General features: G+C 55.4%; 1 protein-coding gene and 2 long non-coding RNA genes across 13 annotated transcripts in view; 2 read left to right on the forward strand and 1 right to left on the reverse strand.

The window, feature by feature from the left end:
• Positions 1-1328: 1328 nt before the first annotated feature.
• Positions 1329-2529, forward strand: LOC107321915. The gene is made up of 2 exons (XR_001558720.2): positions 1329-1447; positions 2255-2529. It is a non-coding gene; the product is annotated as an uncharacterized LOC107321915 (long non-coding RNA).
• A 180-nt stretch (positions 2530-2709) lies between these two features.
• IER5L (immediate early response 5 like) lies at positions 2710-4237 on the reverse strand. Its single transcript, XM_015879376.2, has one exon. It carries the CDS (start codon positions 3783-3785, stop codon positions 2766-2768), a length of 1020 nt encoding a protein of 339 aa, XP_015734862.1. The 5' UTR covers positions 3786-4237; the 3' UTR covers positions 2710-2765.
• A 4754-nt stretch (positions 4238-8991) lies between these two features.
• The window catches only part of LOC107321918, a 20578-nt gene continuing 1868 nt past the window's right edge, over positions 8992-27701 (forward strand). For 3 of the 11 annotated variants that reach the window (XR_004309135.1, XR_004309139.1, XR_004309140.1), the window contains exons 1-3: positions 8992-15548; positions 18454-18705; positions 18817-27560. This is a non-coding gene — a long non-coding RNA (uncharacterized LOC107321918). Of the gene's footprint in view, positions 15549-18453; positions 18706-18813; positions 27561-27701 lie in introns of all 11 variants that reach the window. The other 8 variants (XR_004309136.1, XR_004309142.1, XR_004309143.1 and 5 more) reach the window with 7 other exon arrangements.

A 27701-nucleotide genomic window follows, 5' to 3' on the forward strand; every position in this document is an offset into this window, starting at 1 on the left:
TTTGGGTTGTCACACTCGTTTGCCCCCAGCCGTGGCTGCGTGGCACCATAGGGCAGAACTGGGGGGTGTCAGGGTGGGATGTCCTGGACTTCGGTGTCACACTGAGCTCAGCATCGCACTATGGTGTGGGTTATGGAGGGGTGGAACTGTTTGGAGCCCGGAGGTGGGGGGGGGTTACGGCTGTCGGGGTTCAGCCTTCCTGTCACCTCCCTGCCAGCCCGAGCGCTTCTGCCATCATGATTAATTTATCAGGTGCTTATGAATATGCAGATGAGGTGCCGGTTTCCAGGCTCTGCTTTCAGGAGAGGCTGTGATGGGTTTTCTGCTGCTGCCGCCTCTTCAGCACAGAGATGTCATGTACCGAGGCTGGGGATAAATAAGTACCGGACAGTGTCGGGGTCGCGGAGCTCTGCGGAGCTCGGAGTTCTGCTCGTTCCCCTCTGTCGGGTATTTCACCCCATGGGGACGTGGGTAGACTCTCACCAGCTGCTTATCTGTCCTACGGGGATGCTTTTGTCCATTCCAGGCTTTAAAATTGCGATGGGAACCCCGGAAAGTTCACAGATTGAACGGGGCTGTGTGGGTGATGCTCCGTGTCCTGCAGGGAACCCCAATGGCCAGAGATGGGGGAGCGAGGCGACGCGAGGATCTGGTGCCCGGTGGGCGCAGCCTCGTCCCCTCCGTCTGTGCGGGGTGTGGGTGGGGGATGCGGGGCTTCGGGCTTTGCTGACCCATCTCCATCCGCAGGCAGAGCCCCCCGACGCGCTGTTGGCGATGCTCACACTGACGGTGCGACCCGCTGACCCCGGGGGTCTTTTCCCAGCCGTTCTGATGGCAGGTGCGGTACCGGAGCCCCCGGCCCTTCTCCACCCGCTGTGGGCTCCCACGGACAGAAGCCCCTTCCCTGCCCCGCACTAAGGTCGGGGCCGCCCCCCGCCTCCCCCCGGGCGCTGCGGGGCGCGCTGCGGGCACCAGGGGGCGCGGTGGGCGCAGAGAGACGGAGTGGGGGGGTGTTGTGCTCCCTGCTCAGCTCCAAAGCACCCCCAGTCCATAACCCAATATTGGCTGGTCCTTCCCCCCCACTTTCTCGTCTCCTGGAGAGGGAAAAGAGCGCAGGTTTGAGGGGCCTGCGGGTGTTCGTGTGCATGTACGGGGGGGTGGGGAGGGATGGGAGCTGCGAGCGTTTTGCACGGGATTTTGAGAGATCTTGACGGTAATTGGCGCATCCCGCGGTCAGCGCGGGGGTGGGACGGGAGAGCCCGCGGCTTTCATTCATTTGGTTTGAAGGAGTATTGGGGGGGAAGAGAAACACACGTAAAAAAGAGGGGGGGGTGAATAAAGGGGGGGAGGAGAACCCACCACCCACACGCACCACCCAGCGGCACCGCGCGGGGATAACAAACTCCAACTCCAAAAACTTCCCGAGCGCATCGAGGAACCCGCAGAGGTTCGGGATGGGGGAAGCGGGGGGACCCCAAACCCAGCGAGGGGCTCTGAGGGATGAGGGGGGTCCCAGGAAGGGGATAAGGGGGATCTATGGGGGTGGACGGAGGGGGCTGCGGGGTGCTGAGGCAAGTGAGGGCGCAGCAAGTTGATAAGCGACTTTTTATTAAGATTATAAATTTCTCACCAAATCTGAACAGTTTTAGCCGGTGATTTACAATTCCGTCTGCACCAAAATACAGCTTACAAACAAAGGGAAGAATCAGCATCGTCAGAATAACAGGAGACAACGGGAGGGATAAAAAAAAGGAGGAAAGCAAAGGAACAAAAAACCCCGAACCGAACCCCAACACGACGCCCTCAGTTACACACAGTGACGGTCCCGTGAAGTTGGAGTGGGCTGAAACACACACATATGGGGGGGGGGGGAGACCAGAAAACCCACCTTTTTACAACAAAAGGGTTTTTCTTTCCAAATAAACAAAATAGAAGAAACATTCTTAGGAACCAAACGAGGTTACAGGAGCCGAATCTCCTCCCAAAGCGCGTTGGGTTTGCGGTGCTGGAAGGCCGATAACACGAGAGTTGAACTTAAGGAAAGAAGCGGGGAGGGGGCGGCCCCGCTTTTCGTTCCCCTCGCTCCTGTGACCCCATAACCCCGCAGCAGCGCTGGGGAGGGGTTGGAGTCACATCGCACGCGTTTCTATGGGGGGAAGGAGGGAATTGGGGGGGGGGGAGGTGGAAGGAAACAAAGTTGAAATGTTTTCATTTCTCCCTCTTTCTTTTTTCCTCTCTCCCGTATCTCTCATAGAGCCGCACAATGAGGAGCTGCCGGGGGGTCCCGGAGTGTCCCCCCGCCACCGCCCGGTTCTCACGTGGCCCCGCGGCCGCCCCGGGCGGACACAAAGAGGATTCATTCTGCTTCGGGGGTGGCATTTTTCTGTTTGGCTTTTAATTATCACCATCTCCCCCCCCCCTCCCCTTATTTCCCACCCCCCCTTTTTTTCCTCCTCCCCGTTTGTTTGCTGCTTAATTACTATTAATTCTTTTCTCTCTCTCTGTAAAAATAAACTCCCAACATTTAGATTTTGTGTCTTTATTGTACAATTTATAAAACATCGCGCTGCCCACCCGCCCCCCTCCCTGCTCCCCCCCCCCCGCTCCCCCCCCCCGCCCCTCTCCCCCACTCCCCATCCCCCTCCTTTGTTTCTGGGTGTCCCCCCCCTCTTCCCTTTTCCCCCACCCCATCCCAGAGCTCCGCACACCGCGGTCCCCCCCCCAAACCCCGCACCCCTCTCTCTCCCTCCGCTCCCCTCTCGGCTCTAAAACGCGACTATGGCCCGAGTCCAGGCCCCCAGGCTGGCCAGCGCCTGCTTGCCGCACAGCTGCCCGTTGAGGGGCTGCTCCGAGTCCGCCTGCTGCCGGCTCACCAACCCCGTGAAACCGGAGCCGAAGATGGAGATCAAGTTGGAGATGTTGGAAGAGTCCTGCGGGTGTTCGGCGTTGCCGTACTCCTCGAAACGGGCGCGTTTGGTGCACGGGGCGAATTGGGGGCCGCCCGCCACCCCGCCTCCCCCCGGCTCCCCTTCCTCCACCCCCTCCTCCTCTTCCTCCTGCCCCGGGTAATACTTGCGCTTAGAGCCCGGCGGGGGCGGCGGGGAGGGGGGCAACGGAGCCGCGGGTTGGCAGCAACACGGGCACTGCGAGCAGCACTCCTGGTGCAGGTAACCGTTCTCCACCGTGGTCACGACGTGAGTGTCCAAATCCAGCACCGTGGTTCGGCTGCTACAGTGCTGCTGCGTTCCTCCTCCGCTCCCAAAGTCACAACCGGACGAAGCTGCTGCTGCGGCCGCATAAGTGGGGGCCGCCCCGGTCCCGTGTCCCGCTCCGTGCCCGGTTGGGGCCGCTCGGTAGAAGCTCGTGGAGTCTCTGCACGGCGCCCTGTGCTGCAGTTCGAGGGGAGCGGAGCACAGCGTTACCTCCGCCCCCGGTTCCGCGCCGCCCCGCAGCGCAGCGCAGCTTCGAACGTCGCGTTCGTGGGGATCGCAGGGCAAAGGGGGCATCTCCGCAGGGTGGGAGGGGGCCGGAGGGGGGCAGGGAGGGGGCACGGCGAGCAACGGGGCTCCGTCGGGGTAATGCTGCTGGCGGCGGTAGAGCTCGGCGTAGCGTTCGCTCAGGTAGAGCTGACGGGCGTTGCGGAGAACGTAAGAGACGAGCAGGTTCTTGTGGAGCTTGATGCCGCCTCGTTGAGTGCGGGAGCTGTGGATCTTCCGCAGGGAAATACTGATCAAACTCTGCGCATCGAGGGTGCACTCCATCCTCCTCCTCCGACCCCTCAGCATCTGCTCCGGCCGAGCAGCCCGGGCCGCATCCACACGGTGCAAAGCGGGAGGGCGAGAGGACGGGCTGCAGGGTCGGGTTGGTGGTATAAGGGGAGGAGGGGGGGGGGTTGTTGTTGTTGTTGTTGTTGGTTTGTTTGTGTGCAAGAAATCCGAGAGAATAGATTCAATATAGAGAGCTAGATTAAAAAATAAAAAGCGGCTCCAAAAGGCAAAAAGGGGGTTGGGGGGGGGAAGAAAGGGAAGGGAAAAGGGGGGGATAAAGGGGAAAAAAAGGGGGGGGGAGCTGGAGGATGGAAGGGGAGAAAGAGAGGGTTGGTTCAGGGGGCGGCCAGCGGTGGGAGCGGAGCGGGCATCGCCGTGCGGTGCTGTGCAATGCAATGCAATGCAATGCAATGCAATGCCGTGCAGTGCTCGGAGCAGCGCGGTACACACAGCACACACAGCTCTGCCAGCGCCGCCACCAGCGCCGCGCGCGCCCCCGCCCTCCACCACGCACCGCCCCCGCGCGCGCCCCCGGCGCCGCCCCTCGGCTTTAGCCCCGCCCCCTGCTCCGCCCCCCCCGCACTCGGTACCTGTCGCGCTGAGACACTGAGCGCCCGCCCAACCAACCCCCGCCTTTTATAGCGCGGAGCCGGCTGCGCCCCGCCCACCCCCAGGGAGGAACCAATAGGAAAGGGAAAGGTGAGATGACGGGCGGGTGTGGGAGCCAATAGGAGCGAGGCGGGCGCTGAGCGCTGTTTAAATGCGGGGCGTGGGCTCAGGTGAGCGGGGCGGTGCTGTGGGTCCCGGTCCTGGTACCGATCCCGGTCCGGCGGTACCCACAGCACACATCCGTGTTCTCCGGTGCTGACCGCCGTGTGCAGCCCCCCAGCTCCGTGCTCAGCCCCATTCTGCACGCTCTGATCCTTGGGACTGGCTCCAATCTCGCTGTTTTTTTACCCCAAATCGGGTGCGGGGCAACGTGTGGGGCGTGGCTAATTAAGGGCTGCTCATTAAGGGCTCCTTCCTGCTCTGCTTTATAGGGCCGTGCTCTATGGAGCATCCTATGGGGGCTGTGTGTGTGTATGGGGTGATGTTGGTACTGGGGGTCACTGAGCAGTGATGGGTTGTTGGTTCCCCCCTAAGCTCAGAGCTGATGTGGGTCCTGGGGTCGGGGGGGGCTCATTGACCTCATTGCAGCCTTTCAATACCTGAAGGGAACTTACACCCAGGAGGGGAGTAAACTCTTGGAAAGGGCTGACAATAGCAGGACACGGGGAAATGGTTTGAAGTTAAAAGAGGGAAGATTTAGGTTGGATGTTAGGGGGAAGTTCTTCACTAGGAGAGTGGTTAGGCCCTGGAACAGGCTGCCCAGGGAGGTTGTGGATGCCCCGTCCTTGGAGGTGTTCAAGGCCAGGTTGGACGGGGCCCTGGGCAACCTGATCTAGTAAAGGTGTATGTTTGGTGGCCCTGCCAGGCAGGGGGTTGGAACTACATGATCCTTGAGGTCCCTTCCAACCCGGGTCATTCTGTGATTCTGTGGGCTCATTGTGGGGTGGCAGGAAGGCTGTGAGCCCCATTGCTCATAGTGCTGGAGTGCCAGCCTGCAGATCCTCTGTTCTGGGGTTGTTGGGGTAGTGGTGGGTCCCTATCACTACTTGGAGCTGGGGGGGCTGTGCTGCCCTGCTGGGCTCAGCTGTGGGGGTGGTGGGTTAAATGGGAGCAATGAAGGTGGGTTCTCCCCATAGAGACCCCCAGCTGGTTCTAATCCTCACTTATAGGCTCCCTTCACCCACTGCTCTCAGCTGTGTGGGATGGGCTGAGTGACAGCGAGCATCGCTGACCTTCACTTGGATCCTCTTGTTTTCCTGACCTGTAAAAGGAAGAATAATCACTGTCCTACCCAGAGTGTGGCTGTAGCTGAAGGCTGTTCTGGTGAGCATTGTATCATCCTGCTCCCCATCCTGCCCTGCCTTGGGTTTGCAGTGGGATGCTGCACGGTGTTGGTCCTTGTTTTAACCATTGGTTAGCCCTGCAGGTTGTGGGTTTGATGGAAGGGTCGGGGCTCTGTGTGCTGCTGTGCTATGTTTATAAGGTGCAGGGGGCTGTGCAGTGTCATGGGCCATCCTGGTGCACGAGGTGCTGCTGCCTCTACCTGCATGCAAAGTTCCCTCTGCAGCAGCAGCCTGAGAAAGCTTTGTGCCACCAGAAAACCCAAGAGCTCAGTAGAAGCCTCGAAGAGATGAAGATGGAATTAAAACCTTAATCTTATTTACATTCAGAGTAATTAATATACAAGCTATAAAACAGGGGCCCAATCCTCTGGCTGGCTGCTGGGTGCTGCTGGCGAACTGGCTGTGCCTGCAGGCTGCCTCCTCCCCGGCTGGCTCTGCTGGCATTGCGTTCTGTTTGCAGGCACGGTGGCTTTAATCCTGGAGCTGGGATGGGCTGCGTGCTGTGAAAGCTGCCCCAGTTTGGCCCGTGGACTCTAAAATCTGCTGGAGACATGAGAACGGCTGATACCTGTCTCAGCACATGGCTGTAAGCTCTGCTTTTTTTTGAAAGGATAACAAGTCTTGCATGTTTTCTGTCTCTGCAGCAGCAGCAAGCTGGGGCAGGATGGGTTTGTTCAGAGCTTGCCTTTCCCAGGAGAATCACAGAGTCCTGTCCAGCATCGCCAGCCCCTGGTCTCAGCTGGGCTTTGTGTGTCCTTCCCATGGGAAAGGGCCCCGAGAACCCTCCTGCTGAAGGTCTGACACCACCTCGGTTCCATGTCATTGCAGCTTCACCCACGGAGCACCAGCACTCCTCCAATGGGCAGGAGGATGGGCTCAGGTTTTGCTGTCTGGGGGGCTGTAGCTGTGTGTTTCCCTGCACACGTGCTGCCGGTCCTGGGTTAATGGCAGGCTGGCCCAGGATGGGGATGGCACAGCTGGACCACGGCTGCTCCAGCCCCACTCACATCCCAGTGCCAGCACTGCTCCTGTGGCTGTCGATCCTACAGCAGGTTCCAGCAGCAACCTGGCGGACCGCTGCTCTCAGCTGCAGAGTAAACAAGCTGGCAAGAGAAACCATTTTGCTTCAGCTAGTAGGAGAAACCCTTTTTAGGTAGCACTTCCAACTGGCAAGGCTCTCCTTCATTAACCCCCTCCTTCCCTTCCCAATGAAACGTGAAAGTTGCAGCAATCAGAGATCAGGCGCTGGCTGGTGCGTCTTTGCCACCTAAAGCTATGAACACAGACACGAATTTGCTGCTTGATCTTGTAATTTCAGTGCAATTAGACTAGATGCTGTAGAGCAATTTCCCCTTGAGCCTCAGAGTCCTGAGCCTGGCCATTACTGAGCTCCTCTCAATCAAGGAAACATTTGGGTATTGGCTGAAATGCGGGTTTTTTGGGTGCACCTGGAACCTGAATCCCTGGAGACGCGTCTGTGAGATGGAGCTGTGGGTGCCTGGCATGTCTGAAAAGGAGCCTGCTTTTCAGGCTTGCTTATTACAAGCCAGGCACCCAAAGCTGGTGGGAAGACAAGCCAGAACAAGGCTGCAGGCCGGGTTCTGGGAGCAAGGCTGGCCGCTGCCGCCCCATCCCCTGTGCTGGGTTTTAACTGCAAAGTGTTTAATGCCTCCCAAGCGCTACTGCAGTACAGGGCATAGAAACAATGCTCGGAACTCTGATCTGAGCCTTCACAGGTTTGCTTCCTTCATTTCTCCTACCCAGGTACCACACATCATGCCCTGGACGTGGCCTGTGCTGCTGGTTTTATAGCCTACGTGTCTGTGCTGCTGGCTTGCTGTTCCCACAGCTTGGTCTGTATTAGCTGATCTATCTATTCCTTGCTGGTGGAAATGAGCTGCTGACAGTGTGAGCAGAGCTGAGGCTGTTTGTGGGAAGGCTCAGCATCCTTTTAGGTCTTGGTGCTGTTTGCTCATGCACCCAGACCTGCAGGGTGATGCTCTGCAGCGATGGCATTGTGTTGTTTCTGGTGCAGGTACACATTGCAGAATGTGGGTTCCCTATAAAACCACTGCAGGATGCTGAAGCCGTGAGATGAGCTGCTGTAAGTGTAGGAGCTGCCATTTTGGGAAGGGGAGGATGAAGTGTGCATTCAACCCCTCCAGTGAGCACTTTGGGCTGGGAGCTTTCATAGACCCAGGGCTTTCTTTCTGCCTGGGAAAGGTGTCTCTGGCCCCTGGTTTGGCTGTGTGTCGGGCTCCCTCCCTATGCTGGTGTTTGGTTTGTAGGTGGATTGTCCCAGGGAAAATGCAAGAGAAGATCCCTCCAATTTTTCTGCTTCAAGTGGGAGCAGGTCCCTGCTGTGGGTTCTGCTGGAGGCTGTGGATATCTCCACCAGTTCCTTGGAGAGAGCTGGTCTGTGCTGGGGGCTCTGTAGGCAACTGGTGGTGATGGACCATGTACCCTTGGCTTCCCAGAGCTGCTTTGGGAACTCGCCGCTGCTGCCACCCCAGAGCATCTCTTCCATGCGGAATGAGGTGTCCCTGGGCTCTCTGCTGGGCTGTGGTACCTGATAGTGACCTTGTTTAATTGCTGAGGGTTGGTCCCTGGGCTCGGTCTGAGCCCACGTTCCAGCTCTAGCAGCAGCTGTGTTGGACTGTGCTCTAACTGCGAAGCCTCCAGCATGAATGAGGGTCAGCTCCTGCAGTTCCACACCCACCCTGTCCTGGTGGCTTAAAGGTGCCAACCTGCCTGTCCCACTGTGCAGGCAGTGCGAGAGCATCCAGCACAGCTGGTCCTTTCCTGTTCCCCTGCTTGCCCAGCCAGCACGGAGAGCATTCGGGGCAGCTGGGTTGAGCAAAAATCACATTAAAGTTGGAGCTGCAGCTCAGTCTGGGTGCCGGGATGGAATCCTCATGGGCTCCTGGACCTGGCTATGGTGCGGTCCCTCTCCTCTTTAAAAGTGACCTGAAGGACGCACAGCCGGCGCTGCTCCGAAGCGGTGAATAGCTGCGATGTAATGGCAGCTTTCCCCCTGCGGAGCCCTTTCTGCCGGGTAGGAGCGTGGCCTTGCCCTGGCCGGAGCCAGATGCACAACAGTCCGTGGCAGGGAGCGATGCGCTGGGGGATGCCGGGACTCGTAGTCTGGGGACGGCGGGGTCCCCGCTGTCACTCGTGGCTGGGGCGGGGGGACCCGGAGGGGATGTGCGGGCTCTGGGAGGAGCCAGCGTCTTCACCCACTTTGTTGTTAAATACCTTAAAGGAGCAGTGGCTGTGCCCGAGCGAGCTCCCTAGCGGAGCCGCTCAACCCGGGCTGTGGGCTTTTTAAAGATAAAAATCGCTCGCGTGGCCTTTGGGATTAACGAGCTCGGTAACTCCTTCGGTGCCTGGGCGCTGGCAGCTGGCAATGGCTTCGCTGCTCCGCCGTTCCTGTATCCCTGCCGGAGCATCCCTCGGCCGTGCCCTGGATACAGCTGAGTGTTGGTGCTCCCAGGGTCAAGCCTCCAAAGGCTGTTCCTGTTCCTGCTGCTCTTTCCTTTCCTCTGCACCCTACTGGATGAAATCCCTCTGCAGCCATGCATGCTGGAGAGGGGCTGCTGGGGCCTCACTGACTGGAAAAGCAGGAATAACCACCAAAATGCAACCGGCGGGGAGGGCTTGGTGCTGGCGGCTGAGCCGGTTGGTGCTGGGTGATGCTGTGGGGCAGACGGTCCGGGCCTGCCCGTGTTGCCCGTGGCTGCGTGCTGCAGTTCACCCGTGAGCCTGAAGGCAAGCAGAAGCTTTGGGTGGCAGTGCTGAGCCTGATGCTGTTACCCCCGCCTTGCTCCCCTGGGTGCTGGTTGGCTGTTCACCCACCGAGGGGCTGAATTAGGTCCTTTTCCCCCTTTTCTGCCTGCAGGTGTTGGAGGCAACATAGGGCACATCCAATCCAATCTGGGACCAGGCTTCAGCTTGCAGGGGGTTCAGGCTCATATCAGGGCTGCATGAAGCTGTGTGTGCTGTGTGGCACAGCTCAGCCCGTGCTGCATCACCTCGGTCCCATCACTCGCTGCCCGTGCTCTCCTTGGTACTGTGATGTGCTGATGCTTGCTGTCTTGAATAGGGCTCCTGCATGTGTGTGCTGAGCCTGGTGGGAACCTGCCTGTAAAGCTCTGAGCCCCAACACTGCATTTAGGGGGAAGGTGGGCTGCCCAGGGACCTGGTGGTGGTGATATCTGGTGGGGAGGGATGAAGAAAGCTCCCCTGCAGGCACATATCTAGCACTGTTGCCAGTTCCTTTTTGCTTTCCAACCCTTGCCTGCTGTTTGGGTGCCTTGTACCAGCTGCCTAATTTGTAATGATGGTTGCATTGCAGCAGATGCCTTGAAGGAGCCCTGTGCTGAGGTGTGCACCCCACTGCATTCCCTGGGCCGATTGCTTCTGACAGCACTGCTCCCCACCAGAGCCTGCATCCTTCCTGCTCTGATGCTGGAGCAGAAGTTCAATGGGTGCAATGCAGCAGTGGTAGGTGTGGGGTCCTGGAGATGGAGCTGTGTGCAATCAGCTCCCAGTGTGGTGCTGCTTTGGGAATGTCCCACTCACACGGGCATTCCCATGGCTGGAAGGAACTTGTCTTGCTCTGCCAAAGGCAGAAATGCAGTATGGATAACATCACCAGGCCAGCATTGCTAGAGGAGCTAAGAGCCAAGCAACCGCATCCATAGGAACCTCGAATCTTCTCTTATCTCCCTCAGCACAGAAGTTAATTGCATTTCCATCAAGCTGTCCTGCCTCAGCTGTATGCTGCAGAGCCAGCACATGGTGGCTGCTTCTGGACACAGCCTCACCTCTGGTGTCCCACTCTCATATGGAGACATCATCTTTTCCAGGGCAGTTTGTGCTACAGTCAGGTCTGAGGAGCCCAGGGCTTGAGCTGAGCTGGTTGCCAGGTCCTTATGGGTGTATCTCGAAGGTGAGACTTGTCAGGATGAAGCAATGGATGGAGTTTTTTAATGGGTGTTCAGCAGCCACCGTGGAGATGCTTAAGGGCATAAATTTTTGAAGAGCATAATGGATGTTAAGCTCTCAAAAAGAAATCCTAAGTCTCTTTAGCTTGGGTTTCCCGAGGTATTGGTGGCTAGCTTGAAATGAGAGAGCAAGCAAAATGAAATGAAAGGCTTTTAGTTGGTGTGGAGCTCCTGCTCGCTTTGTGTGTCTGAGCAGCAGCGCAGCCCTTTGGGATGCTGAGCTCAGGACAGCAGGGCCTCAGCTCTGGGTGGGTGCATTGAGGGGCTCACATTGCAGAATAGAGTTGAGGTTTTGTTCCTAGTGCTGATTGATTGTGCAGGGAAAAGCAAATTGGTTGTGCACTAATTTGGAGGGGATGGAGGGCTGCATCCAAAGCCAGCTCCTCTGCAGCTCTGCTCTGAGCACAGATTGTGCCTGCTGAGGTCTCAGCACCGTTTTATAGAGCTTTTCCATAAGGTGTGCACTGTGAGTGCCCTCCCTTGGCTGCAGCAGTGGTATTTGGGGATGAGCAATGCTGGTGCTTTTGGTGTGCTGGTGGAGCTGGGATTCTGAGTGCCTGGCTTACAGGACAGGTGACCTGCTCTGAGAGGATGAGTCCTGATACACAGGGTGTTGCTGGTGTCTTGCTGGCAAGAAGAGGCAGAAAAAGTGGAAAACTTGGGAAAGGTCAGGAGAAAATGCTGCCTGAAGTGTGGGTTGATGCAGGATGCTTCTGTAGTTGAGCCTAACTCTACACCCTTATTAGTGAGCAACATGTGACCATGGGGGCTGATGTAAACTTGCTTGGGTACTTCTCTTAGGGAAAGCATCTTTGAGTGGCAGAGCACCAGGATGTACTGGAGAAGGGACTGTGCCTCTCTAGTGTGGACAGTGAAGGTTTTTGGTGGCTGAATGTCCTTTGTTAGTGGGTTTGCGTGCGAGATGTGGTGACTTTCTGCCTGCCCAAAGGGTTGCTGTCTGTGGGACTCATGCCTGAGGCAGCTCTGGATGCTGTGCCCCCATCTCTCACATTCCCTGGGTGGGAACCCAAAGGATAAGAAGCTGTATTCTAAGAGCATGAGGATCAAGGCATTTCGTGGTAATTGCTGCTCCTGTGTGGTTCTGTGGGCTCCCGGCTGCTGCCTCTTGGGGGAGGAGAGGAGAGCAGGGATGGAGCAGTGGTCTCTGCTGTTTGGCACAGCTGTACCGGGGTGTCTGCAGCTCTGAGGCATGGCAGCTCTTCCCCAGATGGAGAACAGGGCCCTGGGGGTATCAGCCGTCTGCTGCTTTGCTGCCCATAAAACCCTGCAGGCTGTTCCGCACAGTTCTTGGTGTGACTCAATGGAGAAGAGCAGATTCTCTGTTGAACTGCACCAAGAACTGTGCTCCCCCCGTTATCCCTGAAGATGGGTGCAGATGACTCTCCTCCTGACGTGTGTGATCTGTGTGCATTTGGCTCTCCTTCCTTCCTGGGCAGCTGGCAGGTTATTTTTGGTTCTGGAACAGCTCAGATCTAGTTTCTACCAGGGCAAGTCTCTGCCCGGTGCAGTGCTCACATCCCTGTTGCCAGCAGAGGTGGACCATGCATTGACCAGAGCACATGGGGCTGCTCCAGCACCCACCTGGCCAGCATCACTGTGAAGTGGCTGCAGAGAAAGGGCTGCTGGCCAGGTCTGTGGGATTCACCTGGCTGTGGCCACCTCAGCCACCCCATCTGTGGGCCTCTCTGGGGAGAGGGACGGGCAGGAGCAGCTGGTGCCGTGGCAGGGCTTGGAAATCCAAGCCAGCACCGAGTCACGTGCATCCCCTTGGCTCACAGGCTGGGAGAATGGCAGCCCCTTTTTCCTCTGGCCTCCTGCCCTCATCCTGCAGTGGAAAACCCTGCAGAAAGGTGATGGGGCTGAATGGTTTGCTGGGGGCCTCCTGCCCTGCCCCTCCTCTGCAAAGGTTCACAGGGGAAAGTGAAGAGTGGATACTGCCATTCTGCCACTTGGGTGCAAGGACAGTGCTTCTCTAGAGCTCCCCATGCAGCTCCCAGTGTGTTGGTCCTGCTCCTTGTGATTCAGATTTGTCCCTCCTTATTCCATTGCAAGCAGATGTTGCTCAGAGCATCCTTTTCACATCAGTACACTGGGATGCCATGGGGCCTCTGCCTACCTGGAGGGAGAGCAGAGGGAAAATGCAATCAAATAGGTCTTGTCTCCAAGTTAAACTGCTTGGGTGTCTGCTGTAGCCCGGCTGCTATTGTTGGGAAAGTGTGGCTCCTTGTTTCTCTGTGCCCTGCTGGCTCTGAGGGCTGCTGGGGAGGAACCTCAAGAGCATCTACACTGGACATGTCCTCCAAACTGCTGTATTTGGAGCCACTATTTGAAGCTTGTAGCAGTCTGGTGCCTGCTGTGTCCCAGTATCTTGTCCTATGCTACATATGAATGCTTGAGGGTCTGCATGAACTCCTAAACAGGTGGGGAAGGAGCCCTTCCCCAGGCAGTGCCAGGTGTCCAGCAGGGAGAGCAGGACTGCAACCCAGCAGGACCATGGTGTGTGTGTGTGTGTGTAAGTCATCTGTGCCCTGTCTTCTGGGTAGGGAGCTTCAGCTCAGCCTTCCACACTCAGCCCCCATCAGCAAAATACTGCCTGCTTATCCTTGATGTTTCCCTCTGCTCCTGGCAGGGAGTGAATCTGTTTCCCATCTCTAAATGTGGGCTCCTGGGGTGAGCTCGTGAGTGTGGGCTCTCCTGTTCCGAGCCTCTGTGCTCCTCACCATGTGGGGTTTCTGGGCTCCCTGTGACTGTCCTTGCTCTTCATTCTGCTCATCTCCCTGTGAAGCACGAGGGTCTCAAATGGCACCGAAAACAGAACCAAATCAGCTGTGAATAGGCTTGAACTTACTATTCAGGAATACAATAGAAAATCAAATAGGTACTACATCTCCTTTGGCTGCCTGTGAGCCTGGTTTTCTTTGTTGCAGGTGGCTGACAGAAAGAAAACAGGTTTGTTATGAAAGCACCAGGTCCAGCCTGCCCTGCTCTGTTACCTGGGAAGCTGTGAAGGAGGTGGCTGTGGTTCATGGGGAGGCTGCTGCTGGAGGCGTTGGCTCAGAGATGTGCAGGGAGCTCTGGGGTTCTGCATGGCACAGCAGGTTTGGTGCGGCGTTGGTCCAGGTGTTCCTCCTCACCAAAGGCCTTGAAGAGGATGAGCTGCCTCCATGTGTTGCAGCCCAGCCTGGGTTTTGGTTGTGCAATGAAGAGAACATCTTGTGCCCCTGTGCTGATCTGCGTCCTGCTTCTTGGTGCCTGGAACAAGAGTGAAATTCAAATGCACAAAGCAGAATCCATATGAGGCATCCTATGGGCATGCATTGCCCTTGAGATGTCTCACAGGGGGCAGGTTGCAGGGCTGCTTTGTGCCCCAGTGCTGCTACCAGGCACATTGCTGTGCCCTTGGTGAGTACCTGGCACAGGGTGCTGCACCTCGGGCACAAATGCAATGGGAAGATGACTTGCTTCCCTTCTGAAGCCTGACTTCCCCCACCCATTAGAACTGAAGGCAAAAAAAAAAAGAGCAGGAACTGATGGTGAGGGCATTTCAAGGAGGCAGAAGTTGGAAAGGGAGTGCTCAGTGCGTGTCTCCAGCCGGCTCTGACTCACCAACACGTGCAGGTACAGCCCTACTGCTGGCTGCAACCAGCTTTTTGGTCAAGCCTTGCTCACCAGTGAAGCTGAGAGGGTTTGCAGAGACAAAAGGGAAGCACAGGAAAGGGAGCAACTATTGCAGCTTGCTCCTGTTTCCTTTGCACGGCCCCTGATTGTGTCCCTTTCTCTTGCCCTTTGCAAGCTGCAGCCCCCAGGAAAGGGCCTAACTTGGGTGAATTGAGAGCCAGGATCTGCCACTGATGGCAGGGTTCAGAATTAAAGCTGCCTCCAAAGCCTTGTTCTGCCTGCCAGACGGCACCCCAGGGGCAGGCGTGGAGCTGGGGCTCTGCTGCAGAGGTAGGATGGGAACATATTCTGGTCCTGCCTGTCTGGTTTTGTGCTCCTGGCTGAGGCTCGGGCGATTCGGGATGGAGTTTGGTCTGAGATGCAGGGCTGTGACTTATTGTTATTTAAAACTTCTAAAGCTGCAGAGCTGTAACTTGGGCCCAGATTCACCTGACAGACCCAATGTGCCGTGGCTGGAGCAGTGGGCATGAGGTTGGATGTGATGCTGTAGGTTTGAAGTCAAAGAGATGGACAGGTGAAGCTGCTTGCCTCAGTCACCCCCAAATCATGATTCTGTTCCTGTTTTCAAGTAAGGCATATCCTCACCTCTGGAGAGCAATGGGCTTTTTGTGTGACTGAACACAGCCCAGACGAGTCCTCCCAGCAGTGGGGAATCTGCTTGGTCTGTTTGTTCTTTGCTGCTGCAACAAGGTGCTCAAAGCAAAATCCCAACCCCTGGTGCCTTCCTTTATCCCATCCCATTGGAGCAGGCAGCCCTGCATTGCTGCCCTCACCATGAGTGACCCCACCAGGAGAAGGGTCCTTGTCCTCAGGAGCACAAGTTGTTGGGCCACCACCCACTGCAGCGGTGCCAGATGTGGTTTGTCCTCACCTCGCCTTCTTTCTGGCCATGTGTAGCCACCATGAGTCCATGCCGTTTTGTTGCAGGCAAAGGGAGGGTTGGCCTCGTGTTTTTGCCCCTCTAAATGTCACAATTCACTTCTCTTTGGGGAATAATGTGCATCCTTTTGCAGAGCAGATCTACAGCCCGGCGCTGCCCTTGGTACTGCAGCGGTGCCAGATGCTGAGGGTTGGAGAGCTCCGAGCTGCCATCCTCCATGAGCAATGCCACCTTCCAGGCACCGGTAAGTGCCTACACGAGGGGGACGATGAGCTTTGCCCTTCCTCTTGATCCCAGAGCTGTGAACCTTGGAGTAATGCAGGGAGGGATGTGGCTGTTCTACCAACAGGGTGCAATAATTATGCTGGGTCTTGCTCTTGTACCCACCGGTGCTTTGTGCATCTGCATGCAATGGTGGGCTGCTCTGCAGGGTCTGTGTAGGCAACTGCTGTCCCTGTGCTTTGGGTGCGTTGCTTTGGGTTGGGAGTGGAGCCTGGTCTGTGCTGCTGGCATGTGGCATAAGAGAGAGTTTGGCAAATAGGTTGAGATGGAAAGGGCAGGCATTGATGGCAATGAGCCTTGCACAGATCTGGGGTGTGTTTGAGGGTGAAGGGTTGGGGATGATGCTCGTGGTGGATGCTGAATTTAGGAGAGCACCATTTTGTTGGTTATCTCTTCTCCCTGTGCATGATATCCACAGCTGACGCCCTGCTCTTGGCTGTACCTATGAGCTTTGTGGTGTGCCTATCTGTGCCCATGCACAGGAGGAGGTTCTTCCCCTCCAGCTCCTCTTGCATCCTTGAGACCTTTAATCTTTCATGCTGCCTACACCAATCCCCATGGGGAAGGAGATGGTTAATTAGTGCTTTTTCCCCCACCTCATTGCCTGTGTTTCCCAGACCCCACTGGCTGGTGACCCCCTCTGTAATGTGTCTGTGGAGCTTGTTATCTGTCCTGTGCAGATTTCCCTGGTGGGAAGGGGAGGTGATGCTGCAGAGGCTCCAGCTCACACTGTGAGCATCTGCCAAGCTGTGGGAGCTCTTCCCACTCTGGCCTGGCTCATGGAGGTGTTGAGGCTGTTCCTCACTTCTGCCTGGATCCTGGATGAGGTGGGACAGCATTCCAAAGCAGCACTGGTCTTGAGATGGTGCAGGACATGGAACGGCTGGTTGCACAAAGCAGAAGGGATGGAGGCAGCCTTCACCATGGCAGCATTAGCAAGCAAGGGGGATCCTTAGAAGCCTTTAGGGCCTTCCCCCTTCCCTGAGGGTTATCCTCTCCTAATGTCCCAAGGAGCTCAGCTTATTGCAGCTGGGTTCTACCTGAAGCTAATCCCACCAAGCAGAAAAACTCACCCAGAGCCCCCAGCCATGTGAAGGGAGGGGAAGGTGGGGAGATGGTGCACCTGCTCCACTCTGGGGTTAACCTGCTCCTGTGGTGCCTCATGTGGCTGGGGCAGATCTGCCTCCTACAGCTGGGGTGGGGGGAGAGTAGGAGGAAGCTGTTTGTGCAATTGTTCACAGAATCCCAATGTGAAAGGGGTGGGATCACAGTGATGCAGAGCAGGGCATCTTCAAAGGGAACCTGTGTGCTACCTGCTCCGGTGCTGCTATGATGCAGGAATGTGTCCCTCAAATCCACTCTCCCTCTCCCCATGGATGAGGGTTTGCAGTGAAACTGAAAAAGCCCTCATCCTAGAACAGCACCTTCTGCCAACTTCTCTTATCAGACCCGTGCTTCTGCCTAGAGCCAGTAGCTGCGAGGATGGCGATGGGGGAACAGACTGCTGTTATGCTGCTCTCTTGCCTGCAGCCTGTTTGCATTCATGATTGCATCCGTGCATTAAAGTGCTTTGAGCTCCTCGTTACCAAAGTGCAGACTCTGAGTTTTAACGAGCCACTCGTGGGAGTAGTTGGGACCAGGAGAGACTGAACGCCGTCCTGCTGAACAGAGGCAGAGCCTGACAACAGGCACCGCTGCCTGGAAACGGTGGGCAAAGGCTTTATTGACCACTGGAGGTCACTTTTTCAATAATGCAGTACAATCCAACTTTATTTTGTCAGTACCTTTCATGCAGGCTGCTCCCGAGCTGCTCAGCAGATGCAGCGCAACGGGAGGGGAGAAGCAGCAGTTTTCTTCCAACTGGGGAGATAGAGGCTGCTCGGCAGCACCGGGTGCAAAGCAGAAGGATCTTGTGCTTTGCTGGGGAGCTATAGGGGAGGAGAGGAGCAGCAAATGAAGCAGCCTGGCTGCTGCTTCTGCAGTTTGTCGTGCTGCAGAGGCACCTTCAGGCTCTTTGAAAGCAAATGAACCTTTTTGGCCCTGGAGTGGCTGGGGGAAGGTGCTGGGGGGCACAGCCCACACCCCTCGGCTGCAGAGAGGCTGTTGTTGGGAAGCAGGGGTGTTGTGGATGGGTACCCAGCTAAATGCGGCTGGGTGCTTCTCCTAGAGGATCGGGCACATTGTGACTTGAGTTGGTGAAAAAGGTGGGGTGTGGGCAGTGTCAGAGCATTGGAGAGGCTGGAGACTGTGCCTGAATAGCACTCCTTTGCTCCCTGCATGGTGCTGGGTTGTTCCTGGGAGGGTCTGCCCCTGAATGGGGCAAAGAGCCTTCAGGAGATGGGGATGGAGGCTGTGCAGAGAGTCATCACAGGACCCTCTAGAACCCCCTGGAGGAGGGAGTGGAGCATCTGGGGCTGTGTGGAGCTGGAGGCTGCTGATTGTGCAAAAACACTGAGGGAGTTTGCAGCAAATCCCATTAAAAAGCCCGTGCTAAGGAGTCAGCAGCAATGGCTGATGCAGGAGCTCTTCTGTTGCATTGTGTGCTCTCCTTGCATGGTGACGCATGGTTTGCAAGTCTGGAGCTGCTGAAAGGAACAGACCAGTGGGCTTGGAAGGGGCTCTGAAGGGCCTCATTCAGAACCTCGAGATCTTTCCTGTTCAGAGCTATGCAAGACGTGAGCTTATTTGGTGTGCATGTCCTTCTGTCCCTCTGATGTGGGCTCCTTAAGCCCCACTTCTCACTGCTTGTTTAGACACTACTGTGTCCAGTGTCACCAAAAGGAACAGATTCTGTCATTTAACTATCTTGCTATATCGCTCCCCTTTGAGAAGTGGGAAAGGAATAACCTGTTTCTTCTGCTCCTCAGGTTTGAATGAGAACATCAGCATTGCCTTTGGAGCAGGGACACACTGCACACAGGCACCGCCACGTGCAAGGCCTGCAAGAGCTTAACTGCTGCAGCAGATGGGACTTGGAAGCCATGTCGGAGCAAATATTTAAAGATCCGGTTTTATAAAGACACTTTTTGGCCTATAAACCACCCGCCCTGTGGCTCCTGGTGCTGTTGCTGCAGAGTCCTCTGTTTGCTGTTCCTGCTGCTGCTCCACACTACCGTCCGGTGAGACGTGCTGAGTGTGCTTGGCAAGGGGCTCTTCTCCTTTCTGCCAGCCTCGGTGCTTTGTTTTATGCATTTCTTTATTTGTTGATGGGATTTTCTTTCTCACAGCAGATTGGAATGGGAAGCGACTTCTATTGACCCTATGGGGTTCCTGGGATCAAGCAGACCCCAAAGCTGGAGATGAGCCCATCCTGGTGGATGTCTTCCTGCTGCCTCTCACACATCTCTATGAGGACTGTGAGTTTGGGATCCCACGTCCCCTTTCTCTCCATGATACATCAGGCTCCCAGCAATGATCCTGAGCTATATGCATGGCACAGAGCAATCTCTGGTTCATGCTTTCCTTCCTGCACAGCCTTTCAGCCTTTGGTCCCACAGAGCCAAGCACTGATGTGTCTGCTAACACAGGTGGCTCTGCTCCTGAACAAGCAAAAGAAAAGTAAATAGTCCCTCAGATTGCAGCCTGGATGCAGCAGGTTGGATTCCTGCTCTCCTCCTCAAGGTAGTTCTTGTTTGCATCCTCTATGAGAGCATGATGATGACTGGATGCTGTAACTTTCTGGGATAGACCCAAAGTATTCTCCCTATACTTTCACTTTGTAGGAAGCCCCACTCCACCTCTCCAGGGAGACCTGCAGTGCAGTGCATTGCTGTCTCTGTAGCACTTTGAGATCTGCATTTATGAGTGGTTCCTGAAGCTCTGAATAGCACTGAACTCCTTCTGCAATGGAATTCCAAAGACATTCACAACTCTTAAGAAAAAGCCATGCTGGTGCATTGGTTAAACCCAGCATTACACCCTTTGTTTATGTAGTGGTGGCCCAAGCTGCTGGAATGCCTGGTGATAACAGGATGGTTGTGCTCGGCTGGAGGGAGAGGGGCTGAGATTTGGTGCCTGATGAGATCAAAGGGCCTTTGATTTCAATGGGCATTGAACCAGGCACTGCCATATCAAATAGGCTGATCAGATCATAGTGTGGTGCTTCTGGCATAGACTCCCATTGCTGTGTCAGGGCAGGCAGTGCAAATCAGGTGGCCAGTGGGGTGAGTGGGCACACTGAACTGTCCCTAATGGAATGGGACATCCTGCAGCAGGGCAGTGCAAAGTGGTTTCATGTCTGGTGTGCCGTGTGGGTCACCTCCAGGCTGGGATGTGTCCTTTCCCACCTTGTTCCTGCACAGGAGGGTGGCTGGAGGAGCTGCCGAGGGAGAGGAATTGATGGGGTGATGTTGAATCCTTAATCTCGTGTTTCAGGGCTTCTCCAGGCGTTCTGCAAGGAAAGATGATTATTTTTTTCTTTGCAGCCTTCGGTGTAGCAATCAGGCACCTGAAATTGTTTCTGCCGTCTTTTAAACGGGGAGATTGGGCACAGCAAGAGGCGTGCTGTGAAGGGAGGGGTGTGCTGGTGCTCCTCAGGGATGCTGCAGCCCCAGGTTCTGTCTGGGGGATCGCTGCCTCGAGCTTTCTAATCCCAAACCCTGCTGTGTTGGCAGGAGCCCTGTTCTGCAGTGTGGGCCACGGTCGCTTTCCCAGCCATCCCGGAGGGACGTTACCCTGCTCCTGCAGGAGCACAAGATGTTTGCAGCATCCTTGGTCTCTCCTGCTCTTTACCTGGGGCTCATTAGCACTGTGGTCCTTTTGGTTCATTTGGGAGAGCACTCGGTGGTGAGGCACAGTGTGTGTCTGCAGGGACTGCTGTCACACCAGGAGTGCTCTGCTTTCCTTGTCTACCAGTTGGGTTTTAAACCATAAGCTCCCGTTCTGAGCTTGTTTTGCTTTGTTTCCCTGTGGCTGGGGAAAATGGCAGCGTCTGCACGTGATGTGTAAGCAGAGAGCACCCAGCCCTGTGCACCGCCGCGCTCTGTGGCTGCAGGAATGTTATCTCCAGTGTCTCCACCTGCCCCCATAAACTTGGCTGGAAGTGGGTCAGTAGGTTTAGAAGTTCTATGGAGATACGTATCAGCCTCATACCTTTAAAAGAAAGCTGACTGAAGTCAAATCCAAAGCAACAATGAAAACTTGGAGAGGAATGGAGAGAAGAGGCAGTGGATTTGCAGATAGAGAAATCCCCGTGGGCCCTATCGAGTGTTTTGCCAGTGTTAAGCGCTGAGTAAAATATAATGCTGGAGAGATCAGATCGCTGGGTATTCCCTTTGGATGGGGAGATCCTGGGTTGAATACTTCTTTGGTGAGTCATCTTCTGGAGCTATCGGAACAGGGATCTGGCACAGGGCTCTCACTGCTGGATGTGGCATTGCTTTCAGGCTGAAACCACTTGGAGAAGGCATGTAAATGGTACCAGCTCTCTGCTGCTAAAGCTCTGGATGCTTGGTTATGACATCTGGGATGTCCCAGCCACCCAGAGCTGGGGCTGACAGTGCTGAGGGCAACCAGAGGGTTTTCTGCTGCAGAACATGGGGGTGAACACCCACAAACCCTGCTTCACCAAAGCATCGCCTGAGCTTGCACAGCCCATCACAGGGCTCTTCCAGGACTTGAACTGCTGGATCCTCCTCTGTGAACAGACTAAAAGATACAGGAGATCAAGACAAGGGGAAGAACCAATTGCTAAGTGAAGATGCATGTGTGGCACAGGGAGGTGTTGGGTCAACAGAAGAGAAGTCCTACAAGGAAAGACTCCAAAGGAGAAAGTCCAGTTAGGTTTTTGCTTGGCTTTTTTTTCATCCATTGAAGAGATACTTAGAAAGTGGAGAGCAGGCGTTGAGGGAGTGCAAGGAGAGCATGGTAAGAGGCTGAGGGCTGCGTGTGTGACCCTCGCTGTGTTGTGCCAATGGGTTTTGCTCCATGGAGTCTGGTCCAGGCAGAGGAATGTGCTCCCTTTTTTGGGAGCTGCCTAACAGCTGTAGTTGGACCTGGGGATGGCTTGGTTGTGTCCTTCCTTTGGGATCAAGGAGCAGCCGACAATCTGTGGATAGCACGAGAGCTGCTAATGCTGCGTCTGAAAAGCTGCAGAGTTAATGGGAGGGGGGAATGGGTTTAAAGTTGTATTTCCTCCAATAAATCAGCACAGCCTCGGCCTCCCCGCCCCCATCGGTGCCTGTGTGCACATGTTGGAGAGAAAATCCAAAAAAACCTGAGGACTCTGCATTATTGCTCTCTGCTCGGGGCTGCCCAGCCTCACACCAGGACAAGCACTGCTTAAACACCAACGGTGTAGTCTACAGCAGGAAGCAGAGCAGGGCTCATCCACACCGGGCTGCCCTGCTACTTCTGTGCTCCAACAAGCTGTTACTGAGCGTGGGCTCCCAGCGCTGCCAGCAAAGCTATTCTCATGCAGGAGAGAGAAATGAGCTGTGCAAAAAGCAAGCATGTCTCGTATCGCTAAGCGTCACTCGCCAGGTCAAGCAGTACATGGTGGCACCGCTGCATGGGGCTGGTTGGATGTGGTGGATGTTGGCAGGGAATTACCCCAACTGCTGTGGCTAAATCATAGGATCACAGAGTCATTTCAGTGGGAAGGGACCCTTAAATGCTGACTGGTCCAACTCCCTGCAATGAACAGGGGTACCCATAGCTCCACCAGGTGCTCAGAGCCCTGTCCAGCTCTGCCCTCAGGTGCCTGCAGCCATCACCCATCACCTCTCTGGGCAATTGGTCAGAGTGGCCCTAGTGGGATGATGCAGTGATGGCAGCAGGAACAAAATGGATCACAAGCAGAGCCTGGGCAGGGGGTGATGGAGCAACTCAGCATTATATCTCAAGGGCTCTGATTTTTGGCAGAGCCAAGCCGATGGGATGCTGAGCTGTGGGAGGGCTGGCCTGTCTCCAAGTGCTCCCCGGGTGCTGCTATCTCCTGGTGATCTGTGATCCACTCGAGTGTGTCCATCTGGATGCCAGCCTGGGCTGGTATCTGTTCCTGGTGGCTTGTTGGGTTTGTGTGTATCCTGCAATCTCTGGCTCTTTTTTGGAGCTGGGAGTGATTGTGTTCGCTCCCCAGTTCAGCAAGTCAAAGTGAGACTGCTGGGGGAGAGGGGAGATTTTAAGCTCTGTCTCTGGAGTGAGAGAGAAGGGCTCAGCTTCCAAGTGCCTCACTGGAGGGGATCCCAACCAGCCCTGCCTTGCTGGGGCAGCTCCCTCCTCTCTTCTCCCTCCCACTCAGGGGCTGTAGGGCTCTTGGTCCTCCCATGCCCTGCCGGATGTTGGGGAGCCAGACGGGACAGACCAGCAGCTCCCAGCCCCAAACAATGGGGCCATTGAGGGCTGGAGCTGGGGGCTTGGCTGACTGTGGGCTATGGATGGGGAGGCCAGCTGAGCTGTGCTTGTTCCACCTCAGCAGAGTCAGAGCCCAAAATAGGAGCAGTGCGGCCATTTGGAGGCTGAGCCTCTTTATCCAGAGGTCGCAGCTTGTTTGCGTGTGGGGTTTGCGTGGAGTATTTATGTCTTGGAGTGGGGCTGGGGGCAGGAAATGAAAGGGGAGGGGTTGGCAGTTGTGCAGACTTATTTTTGTTTTGTTTTGTTTTCTGTGCTAAAATGGTGCAGAAGTATTGGTATTTTTATCCCCCCACCTTCCCGTATGTCCATATGCTTCCTTGCAGACTGGGAGCCCCAGTGAGAGCAGTGCTGTGACTCAGTGCTGGAGCGTTGAGCAGGTGAAGGGGACAAGCACTGCACCCTATAAACTGGTGGAGCTGCCAAGCTGTCCCCATTGTACCCAACTGCTATTTCCCTATGCTGCCATCCTAGTTCCTAATCTCAGGCTCCTCTGTGTCCATGGGCTGTGCCTGCAGGTAGCGCTTCCCCTTCCTCAGCCCCCTCTGATCTGCTTTCCTGGCACAGCAGTGGGTGCTGCCTGGCTCTTGCAGACACCAAGCATCTGCTGTGCCCAGTGCATCCGAAACTCGCACTTCTTTTGTATCTGTGTGTGGATTTAAGGGCTCAGCGTGAGGTGCCTATAGAGGTGGTCTCGGTTGGAGCCTGTTCTGAATGGTGCTGCTTGAACGGGGCTGCGTCTGCGTCGGGAGATGTGCAGAATTAATGCAAGGTTTGGATCAGCTCATTAACTGCCTGTGCCGGTCCAAATCTTGCCCTTGGAGGTATGTGTGTTGCTGCCAGTGCCATCAACATAAAGACTCTCGCCAGCACAGCCAGGGATGGGATTTGGCCTGTTTATATTCATGGTGCAAAAAGAGCTGAAGGATTAATGCCTGATTACTTCTCGGGCCAGCGGGAGCCTCGGGTACCCATCTCTTGTGCAGCTAAAGCGCAGGGCAGAGCAAGACAAAGCTTTGCAACAGAATCCTCCCAATTACCTCACCGCTCTCCCCGCGCGCCGTAAAATGCACCGTCAGCTCCACCAGCCAGCGCTCAGCCTGCAGCCAAACAACTCCTGCATTGCTGCATCCCCCTCCGCCCTGTGCTGACCCCAGTTTGGGGTGGTTTGGTGGAGCCCTGCCTGCTCCCTACCTGCCCCTTGTGTTCATATGAGCATCCTTTCGTGCCCCCCCAGCGGAGCCTGCGCGTTGGATGCAGTTTCTATGGTTACTGCAGCTCCTGGGCTCTGGGAAGAGCAGTTGGATGCTGGAGCTGGCAGGACCAGCATCTCCCTCTGGATCAGCCTGAAACTTGACAGGGATCGGTGTGTGGCAGAGCAGGACAAAGAGAGAAGGGGAGAGGGAACGCAATGAGAAAAGCTCAGCTTGTGCTGGGTACCGGGGTTGCCCCCAACAGGTTATGCTCTGAACAGGCTTCAAAAAGGAATCAAAAAGGGTGGGGAGGAAAAGAAAATAGATGAGAAAACTGCAGTTCTAGTGCTTGCATGAAGGTGACATTTGTTGTAGCATCTCCAGCCGTCGATACGGGGATCTGAACGTAAGGAAGTTATAACTGCTGCCAAGCTGACTGTTTCTACCCACATTTTTCTTTTCCCCAACCCTTTTTTTCCCCTCTGTTTCATTCTTTTGGTGCTTTTTATTCTCTGATATTTCCCTTCCTACACACACAGGTTTTCTCTTCGCTCCTACATATCCCTCTTCTGTCGGTTAGGTTAAAAGTTGGAGGCATGTTCAGTCCTCACCACATGCAGGTGCCACTTGGGGCACCAAGAAGTGCCAGCTGGGAATTGATGTGACTTTTTGGGGATAGTTTTTGCCCTTCAGAGCCTTCTCCCGATGATGGACGCCAGCACTGAGATCTGAGCACAGCGTGTGTAGGTGCAAACCCAGCCTGGTGTATTCATCTGCAATTGGGACCTTCCATCCTCTCATCTCCTCTAACTCAAATTCAGGTTGGTTATTAGTGCTGGGGTCACCATCTCTGGAGGCCTCCCAGAGCTGTGGGGATGTGGCACTGAGGGACGTGTCAGTGGGCTGGTTTGGGGTTGGACTTGGGAATCTGAGGGGTCTTTTCCATCTTGAGTGACTCTATGAAATATGCCTTGAGCCTATGGGATCGAACTCAGTGCCAGAGGTTGCAAGTAGGTGATGTTTGAGTTCCCTTCCAACCCAAGCCATTCTCCACTTGTAGGTTGGCCTCTCAGAGCCCTTTTCTTTCTGACTTGGCCGCTTCACCTCTAGACACCTGGTAGACAGGGCAGTGCCTCTTGTGCTGTAATAGGCATCTCGATCCCTGCTGTTACAGGCAGGGTGTGTGGGGACAGGAATGAAAATAACTAGGCCAAAGGCTTGGGAGATGAAGGGCCCTCGTCCTGACCTGCTTGGGAGGTAACTGGGAGCACAGGTCTCCCCATGCTTCCCAGCTGAGCATGGCTCCTCACCTGGTTGGACTGGCTTGCCCATCTCCCTGGGGCTGAGGCTCAGGCAGACACCGGGCTGCAGTGGTTACAGCCATGCTCTGAATGCAGAGGAGGGGGCAGGCAGGCAGGGGAAAGCATTTGCAGTGTTCTGGCTTCACCCAGCAACCAAGAAGTTCCCACAGAGCCATGAAACAGTACCCTGCCATCACTAACCCTGTGCCCCCAGGTGGCAGCTGAGGAGGATGGATGGATGGAGAGTGGGTGTGAGCCCAGCAGTTCTCCCTTCCAATCCAAGCAATTCTATGACTGTATAATTACTTACACTGGGGCTGCCTGTCCAGCCCTGCCTGCGGGGCCGGCGGCTGCCGGGGCTGTGTGGGTGGCATGGGGCAAGCATGGCGTGTGGGGCCGGCCTGGTTCCTGCCCCTCATTGTGCGTGGGAGAGGCAGCAGTGCCTGGGGAGACGTCCCATGGCTTCTCTGGAGCCATAGCCTAGTTTTGAGGCAGTCCCTGCCCGTCTGGCCCTTTTAGGGGCAAAACAGTTCTTTATTTTGGGTTGTGGATAGGCTGATGGAGGTATGGATGGATACGAGACTGGCTGAACTGGGCTCCTCTCTGTGTCTGTGCTGGTGGCACAGCTGGGCAGAGGGGCTGTTGGGACCATGCTGCAGCCCTATAGAGCAGCACTGATGCAGTGGGATGTTGCTGGGAGCAGCAGGCAGGGTGTCTGCAGGCCCCCGCGCTCTGAATCACCTGCTCAACCCTTCAGCTGCCGGGACTTGCAGCTGCCTCAGCCGTGTTTACCCTTCCCCGTTCCCTTTTCTCCTTTCTCCCCAGGCAGATGAAAGCCCGACAAGAAAGGGCAGACGCGGCTTCCCCTCAACAAGTTGCTGCAGGTGAGGCAGAGCTGCTTGGCACGCTGCACAGACACCTGGCCTGGCTGCTCCATGCACCATTTTGTGCAGGAGGGAGGAGGAGCACCGGGCAGATCAGAGGGGGATGGATGGGGTGGGCTGGGTGCTGTGGGCACAGGACTCAAGCTGAGCCAGTCCTGGATGGATCCAGTGGTCTTAGGGATTGAAGCATCATGTCTGTAGTTTGGATACTGCCTTCTCCTTCTACATCACAGGAGGGAGACCTTGGAGGGTGAGCAGGTTGCATGGAGAGGTTGTGGTTGCCTCGTCCCTGGAGGTGCTCAAGACCAGTTTGGATGGGGCCAAAAAAGGCTGTTTGACATTCATGTGAGTGGACCAAAAAGGTTTTGTTACACTGAGGCTGGGTGAGAAGGGCCAAGACCACTCCATCTAACCAGCCAAACCCAGATCAGTCACTGTGAGATGCATGGCAGGAGCATTCTTTCTCAGAGCTGATTGCAGCTCTTCTGTGTGCATGGAAGCAGCTTGGGAAGCAGCCTGGTTTCCTGAAAGTACATAACTTGTATTGAACAATAAGATTTTCCCCCCTTCCGATTTATTTTCCTTGTCGTGAAAGCGTCACGGTCACTTCTGTTGAACAAAATGAAACCTCGTTTTAGTCCATGTCCTTAGGAGTGTTTGAAATACCATGGAGAAAGTCTACAGATTGGTTTTGAAGCCATCCAAAGGGTAAAAGTGATGGATTGGTTTATATCTCAAACCTCTCTAACCCCACTTGTCTGCATGGAGCTCCAAACCCCCACAGCACCTACCTCCAAGGAGGGGAATATTTTACACGTGGGCCTGTCTGTGTGGAACTCAAGGCTGTTTTTACTTGGTGCAGGGAAATGTCCCTGGGCTCCTTTTGGTGTCACTTTGCTGTTCCCAAGCGGTTTCCTGGAAAGGCAGCAGGAAGTCGAACATGTAAGTACATTTCTGAAGCACTTGGGTATTTCCAAGTGATGCAACTTCAGATTCCTTCCCTAACCAACCCCCTCCTTTTCCTTTTGGGCTCCTTTTGGCCTCAAAGTTCAGCTTGTCTTTTTGTTGTTTGGTTTTTGAGTTATGGAGGCAGAGCCCTACAGTGGGAGGAGGTGGGCAGCACGCAGCCAGGTGCATGGGGGGCTGGGGAGGGGAAGCTGCCCCTTTGGGGAACCTTTGCTCTGTCTTGCAGGGCCATCTGTGGGACTGACTGTGTGATCCTCCCACGGTCTGGACCCATCAGCAGGTGAGAAATCACATCAGATTTTTGCACGCTAGCTAAAATCAGTGGGATCAGGCTGGGGAACGTGCTGTTTCATTTCCTTTCTCTAAGGAGATCTGTACTGTGTTTAAAAAAAAAATAGGTTAAGCCAGCTATCCAAACAAG

The sequence above is a fragment of the Coturnix japonica genome, chromosome 17 (genome assembly GCF_001577835.2).
Source record: "Coturnix japonica isolate 7356 chromosome 17, Coturnix japonica 2.1, whole genome shotgun sequence".
Classification (NCBI taxonomy): domain Eukaryota; kingdom Metazoa; phylum Chordata; class Aves; order Galliformes; family Phasianidae; genus Coturnix; species Coturnix japonica.